The sequence below is a fragment of the Jaculus jaculus genome, chromosome X (assembly GCF_020740685.1).
Source record: "Jaculus jaculus isolate mJacJac1 chromosome X, mJacJac1.mat.Y.cur, whole genome shotgun sequence".
In the NCBI taxonomy this organism is placed as follows: Eukaryota; Metazoa; Chordata; class Mammalia; order Rodentia; family Dipodidae; genus Jaculus; species Jaculus jaculus.
This window is the reverse complement of record NC_059125.1, coordinates 94,472,664-94,480,087: the sequence shown is the minus strand read 5'-3', so window position 1 is coordinate 94,480,087 and position 7,424 is coordinate 94,472,664. Positions and strand designations below refer to the sequence as shown.

General features: G+C 45.0%; 1 protein-coding gene across 1 annotated transcript; it reads left to right on the top strand.

The window, feature by feature from the left end:
- The first annotated feature begins 6,358 nt into the window (after positions 1-6,358).
- On the top strand, positions 6,359-7,191 carry LOC123456677 (40S ribosomal protein S6-like). The gene has a single exon (XM_045140619.1). It carries the CDS (start codon positions 6,392-6,394, stop codon positions 7,139-7,141), a length of 750 nt encoding a protein of 249 aa, XP_044996554.1. The 5' UTR covers positions 6,359-6,391; the 3' UTR covers positions 7,142-7,191.
- The last annotated feature ends 233 nt before the right edge of the window (positions 7,192-7,424 follow it).

The following is a 7,424-nucleotide window of genomic DNA, read 5'->3' as shown; positions in this document are numbered from 1 at the left end:
TACACGTATTTATACTGATATAAATTGGTGCAATTACTCTGGGAAGCTATTTGTCAGAATTTACTGTTTGAACTTGGACATACCCAAAAGACCAAGTAATAGCTCTCATTGATATTTAACTAAGGTCTTCTTAGTTAACTTGAAGGATTTTGTGTTTTATAGTTACAAGTAAAAGTAAACCATCATCCTATCAGCAGAGTTGATACAGATATTGTGGTATATTCATACCACAGGATTTCATACAGCAATTAAGATGAATGAATTCATGTAGCAACATAGATCTAGAACAAATGTGTTAAAATGGTATACTATAGGGCTGGAGGGATTGCTTAGTGGTTAATGCATTTTCCTGCAAAGCCAAAGGACCCCGCTTCAATTCCCCAGGACCCACACAAGCCAGATGCACAAGGGGGTGCACACATCTGGAGTTGATTTGCAGTGGCTGAAGGCCCAGGCACACCCATTCTCTCTCTCCCTCTCTCTCTCTCAAATAAATAAATAAAAATAAAAAAAAGTTTTAAAAAACAATGGTATACTGTACTCTGTATAGTAACATCCATGGAAGATACAAAACTATATATTCAATTAAATAAAATATGTATTTGGTCTGGAGAGAATGTTCAGCAGTTAAGGGACCCTGCTTACAAAGCCCTACAGTCTGGATTTGATTCCCCAGTACCCACATAAAGCCAAATGCACAAAGTACTGCATGCATGTGTAGTTTGATTGTAGTGGCAAGAAGCCCTAGTGTGCTCTCTCTTTCTCTCTCTTGTTCTCATTCTCTCTTTGCAAATAAATAAATAAAATATTAAAAGGTGATCTATAATGTACATTCATAGAAATGTTTATGTATAATATATGCATACATAGTAAGTGGAGAATTGTTCTCATTAAATACATGCATGCATTTACACATGGGCACACACACACATATTATACACTCACAGTCCATTGCAGAACTAGGACAAGAAGCCAGTTTCTCCATGCTTCTCTAACTTGACTAAGTAGCAGAGGATGCACAAATCAAAGGGTGTGCACAGTCATTAATACATTATTATGGGAGTCTGGTGAGTTTGAGGGATTAATAGGATATATATATATATATATATATATATATATGTATGTATGTATGTATGTATGTATGTATGTATGTATGTATGAATGAATGAATGAATGAATGAAAGCAGAGAGCAAGGTTGTTATAAACATCTTAGCACATCCTCACCTGCTGTCCCCTGGCCAGGAATATTGAGTTTGGCCTGCTTAAGGTTATCAGTAGCCAAGGTAATATGAAGCACTACTAATTAAGTAACTGCTTCCACCTAAACTTGGACACCTCAGCACTTCTCAGTCATGTTTGACTAATTCTGGCAGCAGCTGCAGACATAAAGCCCAAACCAGGGAACCAAAAGGCTGTTCATGGCCCCTCATGTAATTAGAATGCAGCATTGCTAAAATGATTGGATTGATATTCTAAGTTCTGAATAACACAGAAGTTAATGCAAAGGGCCTACTGAGTACTTATGGAAAACAAAACAAAACAGAATTCTAGAAAATGACAGGCAACAGTCTTTCCTCTCTGATACCTACTGTGATTGCTTATTTCTCAATTAGTTTGTAGTTGCCTTTAAACTCATGAAGCTGTTAAGGCTGTTGGAAGTCTCCAGAGTGATGTGGGAGATAGTGTAAGAGAAAGTTTTAGGAGAAGAGACAATTTTGCATGGTTTGCTTCTGTTCTTTGATGTTGAGTCTAATGGCCTAAAACACCTATTTTGTCTATTTGACCTGGTAATGAATTACTAGAAGAGCCTTGGAAAAGGTTTGGGTATTAGCCTATTACTACTTGCTCAGTGACCTTGAACACATTGATTAACTTCCTTGATTTTAAGATACTTCATTGATAAAATGGATATGATTTCAGTTGAATATCCCTTATCTGAAATGCTTGGGTCCATGTTCCCTGCTTAAGGGTTTTTGATATTTTGGAATATTTGCATAGACTATCAATCAAGCACCGCTAATCTGGAAAATCTGAAGTTCAAAGTGCTTCAAAATCTGAAATGATTCTGGTGTTCAAAAGTTTCAGATTTCAAAGCATTTTAGATTTTGAATTTCTGGATTTGAGATGTTCATTCTAAAGTAGTATTTACCTAATATGGATGTTGAGATATGTAAAGTGCTTAGCATGGTACTTGGCACAAGTTAAGCAAATAATTAATGAATTAATGATCACCAGTGAAGGACTCAGGAACCAGATGGATGCCATGACAGGCTTCAGAGTCCTCAGTAGGCCTAAGTTTCTGTTTCCCAGCAATGTCTAAGTTTTTATCTTCCGGTAAGGGTGGGCTTAACACTTATTGGAAGTTGATTACGCCATACATTCCTGTAGTCATAGATAAGTTCACTTCCCCTACCCATGGCCTGCCAACTTTGCCCACCAAAATCCTAAGCCAACCAGAAGAGTACATTGTTTAAATCAACCATTCATGTACTTGTCTCCTTCTATGTTCAAGTCCCTATAAAAACCCTACCCTCCAACTACTTGGGGCTCTTGTATGGATCCACTGCATTAGTGAAGTCAAGAGACGGAGCTTAAGCTCAAAATAAAGTTCCTTGCCCTTGCATACGTGTTTGGTTCTCCTTGGTGGTCACTGGGGGTGCCAAGAACTGGGCATAACATTTGAGGGCTCATCCAGGATCTCCTCAGAGACTGCTGAGGACCACCAACATGTGGAGCTCAGGTCGCCAGCTGTTAAGTGTGCTTCTGTCTTGTGCTTCTGTGTTTTGTCTTTCCTGAAAACCTGTCCTTCATTCTTTCGTTCATTAGAAAATTGTGGTTGGGGCGGACATGCCCCAGGAGGCCACTTTTGTTCTGACGGTGGATCCTGGGTGTCTCAGGCTCACCCAGAGGGGATTTCATCCCTCCCTCTGTAGAGACAACACGGGTCGCTACCGTGGAACGGCGAGATGCCGTGGTCTCAAATTTGGTTTTGTAGTAGCTGGCCACTCTGTGTGGAAAGTGGGTCCTTGGTGCCCCAGGCCCACCCAGAGGGGATTTCATTCCCCTATCTGTAGAGACAACACAAGAAGCTGTTGTCTCAGTTTTGTAGTTGCTGGCCAGCGGAACTTTTTTGCTGTCTCATTTTCCTTTTCTTCGTTGGAATTACTATTTGTGTGCTTGGACAGATGGGATGGATGCAGACTACCACCCTTTCTTTACTGATGGGCCACTTTCAGGACATTAAAATTAGGTCCCCTCAGAGTCACAGTATTCCCTCTCTGGGTTATGGGGCCCCCAAACCAAGATGGTAATCAACTTGGGATGATTGTCAACAATTGCTACAGATTCTCTTTACTACAGAGGAAAGAGAGAAGCTAGACTGAAGACCAGAAATTGGTTCCAGGCACTGATGGGAATCCCACCAATAATCAGGCTATCATTGATACGTTCTTCCCTTTGACTAGACCAGACTACGATTTCAACACACAGCAGGTAAGGAGAGAGCTGCTCAACTTTCTCCTGGGAGTGTCTTTCTCTCTTCACATGCTCACCCACCCTCGGTTGCCTGGATGCCTTCGGGGTGAACCACGGCCCTCGAGCAAAAATCCAAAAATCCACAGCTGGTGCCTGAACAGGGACCTTATTAGATGGACAGGGTGGGTGAGTGCTCTCCCAGAGGGACTGGGAGACATCTCCCCATGCAGCCTTGCCTGCATGTTTTGAGGGCTGGCAGGTTTCTCTTTCTCCTCCTTTATTTTTGGTTCATGCCATTGTGTGGGACCACACATGACGAAATGGCAACTGACATCTCTTGACCAAGGCCACTCTTCGGTATTGACTGAAGGCCAGCCATCCTCTGCGTGGATCCCGACAGCCCATTGGGTGTTGGCAAAAACCCTCTATCTATTTCTCTCTGGCACACACAAAAATTGGTGACACATCAACCTCTTAAAAGCCTGGAGGGGGGCTGGAGAGATGGCTTAACAGTTAAGCGCTTGCCTGTGAAGCCTGAGGACCCTGGTTCGCAGCTCAACTCCCCAGGACCCACGTTAGCCAGATGCACAAGGGGTTGCACATGTCTGAGTTCACTTGCAGTGGCTGGAGGCCCTGGCGCACCCATTCTCTCTCTGTGTCTCCCTCTTTCTCTGTCTGTCACTCTCAAATAAATAAATAAAAATAATTAAAAAACAAAAGCCTGTAGGGCAGTTCGCCAGCCTCTTAAACTTGTGGACAGACTCATGCCCAGAGCTTTGGGGAATCCCCCATGTGCTAATCAGCCCTCGGGAACATTTGCCCTCTGGTCTTGCCGTTTCTAGTCTTTCTCTCTCATGGGTAACATTGCCTCCCACCAAAAAAAAAATATATATATATACATATATATATATATATATATATAAAATCTCATATTCACGGAATAAGAGCTCTTTTGAAAGTTAAGGGAATCAGCTCTCCCAGAGGGAGGTAGGCTCCTTTTGTGAAGAAGTCCTCCAGGTCATTTCTGGATTTCTGGACATCCATGTGGACCTGCATAGCTTATCTGGCTAGGAAATGAAAAGTTCAGGAAGGAAATTTCCCCTCACTCCCTTTAAGTAGCAAAATTACAAGCCAGCTTTTCAAGCAATCCAAAGCCTCTTGGGTCAGAGTCAGGTGGCAGGCAGACAATGGCCCCTCTGCCCATGCAGGTGCCATGTCTCCACCTTCTCTCCCAGTGGCCCCCAGCAGGCCCACTCCTTCAGCAGCCTCCCAGTGGGCCGCCTTCTTCAGAGGCCTCCTGGCAGTCCTGGAGCCCCCCCCCCCCACTTTTCTTCCTTCAGGTAGTCAGAATCCTTGGCCTCCTGGCAGTCTTCTTGGCCATTACCTCCGTGTGTACTAGACCGGACCCCTGGTGAGTGCTGGGAGTAAGGCAGGGCTGATCTAAGGTGTATACAAGCCCCGCCCAGCTACAACAGCACACCAAAAAGTGGAAAGAAAGAAAAAAAGAGTCACATTTAACTACAGCCTATAAAGAACTGAAGTTTTATGTAAAAAAAAAGTGTCAACTTTGTTACATGATATCATAAATATAACTACCAAATTTATGTTGTAGGTCAACTTCAACTTTCATAGAGTATTATTAAAAACAACTGACTCTTGACTTCCGGTTAAGATGGCAGCGTAGGTACCACGCCAAAATAGCCTGGGGGGGGAAGACCAAAAAAAACTCAGCAAAATACACACTTTTACTAAAAAGTGAGGTGTATAGGAAGTTGAGGCGGCAGCGGAGAAGTGGAAGAGTTATAGAGCATCCGGAGCCTGCACAGGCGGGAACAGCGGCCCGGGGCGGCTCAGCTACCCGCCGCAACCGCGGAGCGGCAGAAAACCGCCGGACTCTTGGCTCGAGCCGCAGGACAAGCCAGGTGCGGGAATTTCCCCTCACACCGCGCTCTCCGCAACTCGGGAAACGTGAGGGGAGAGTGGCAGTGAGCAACGGAGGGAGGAGCAGACCGCGAGGTAAAAGCACACGATACAACCAGAACAGCCGCGGCTCCCTCCCCTCCCCTGCCGCCTGAACCCAGCTCCAGCGAACACAGCAGCGGCCCGGGACCCGGCCACGCCAACTTGGGCTGACGGCGGGACCCAAGCAGGAGCAGAATTTGGCAGCAACTTCAGCGGCTCCAGCACCGGTACCAGTGGCCCCAGCAGCAGCGGACCCAGGAGAGCAGCGGCTTCGGGGTGAGCAGCAGCGGTGGACACGACAACGGCAGCTTCAGCAGTGGTGGGGGCTCCGGCGGTGACATCTACAACAGCTGCAGAGGCGGCGGCAGCGACTCAGTTTGCCCCGTAGGAAAAGCAAGTGCCCAGCTCCAGAAGTCAGAACAGCAACCCGACGACCCAGACAGCAACTTGACTGAGACCACAATCACCCAAGGTAACTGGGATTGCACCAGGGAAGGGTCTCACCTGGTCACAAGCTGACTTGGATACCTCAACAGACCAGAAATCTAAACCTCTTTGTTGATAGAGGATCTGGTCATTATAATAACTACTCTTGCATACATACTCGGGGCTGTTTTTGATGGAATGGGTACAGTGTTTAGCTAAATTTTAGAATCTACCAGTATATTATTCCACTCAGCCTGCTTGAATACTCCTATAGCAGGGAAACTCAACCCCTAAGAACATCTTTGTAGATACTCTGAGAGTCTTAAGAGCCACACCTAATACCTTAAGGTCCTACCCTGAAAATATTTTACACCAAATCAATTGATACAGCTAAGAATACACAGCTAGCTAGAAAATCCAAGCATTAACTTAATCCAAGATGCAAAAATATATACATTATAACACAAGAAACACTAAAAACAACTGACTCTTTTACGTCGCGCCTCTTAGGCAGGCAGCTGCCCCAAGATGAAGCTGAATATCTCCTTCCCAGCCACTGGCTGTCAGAAACTCATTGAAGTGGACGATGAGCGCAAGCTCCGTACCTTCTATGAGAAGCGGATGGCCACCGAAGTTGCTGCTGATGCTCTCGGAGAAGAGTGGAAGGGTTATGTGGTCCGGATCAGCGGTGGGAATGACAAACAAGGTTTCCCCATGAAGCAAGGTGACTTGACCCGTGGAAGAGTGCGTCTGCTATTGAGTAAGGGGCATTCCTGTTACAGGCCAAGGAGAACTGGAGAGAGAAAGCACAAATCTGTTCGAGGATGCATTGTGGACGCCAATCTAAGTGTTCTCAACTTGGTTATTGTAAAGAAAGGAGAGAAGGATATTCCTGGACTAACAGATACTACTGTACCTCGTCGGCTGGGACCCAAAAGAGCTAGCAGAATCCGTAAACTTTTCAATCTCTTTAAAGAAGATGATGTCCATCAATATGTTGTTAGAAAGCCCCTAAACAAAGAAGGTAAGAAGCCCAGGACCAAAGCACCCAAGATCCAATGTCTTGTAACCCCACGTGTCTTGCAACACAAAGGTAGACGTATCGCTCTGAAGAAACAACGCACTAAGAAGAACAAGGAGGAGGCTGCAGAATATGCTAAGCTTCTGGCCAAGAGGATGAAGGAAGCCAAAGAAAAACGCCAGGAACAGATTGCCAAGAGACGCAGGCTGTCCTCACTGAGAGCTTCCACTTCCAAGTCTGAATCTAGTCAAAAATAAGAATCGTGAAGAGTGACAAATAAATGATCAGACTTTGAAAAAAAAAAAAACTGAATTCTCTCTAAAGTGGTAACTTATAATTTGTCAGGTATTTAAGAAAAATTGTAATCAGCCGGGCGTGGTGGTGCATGCCTTTAATCCCAGCACTCGGGAGGCAGATGTAGGAGGATTGCCCTGAGTTTGAGGCCACCCTGAGACCCCATAGTGAATTCCAGGTCAGCCTGGGCCAGAGTGAGACCCTACCTCGAAACCCCCCCCCAAAAAAAAAATTGTAATGTGCTTA

Excerpts from the sequence above, each read along its gene's own strand:
- LOC123456677 (XM_045140619.1), top strand. The coding sequence starts at position 6,392 with ATGAAGCTGAATATCTCCTTCCCAGCCACTGGCTGTCAGAAACTCATT.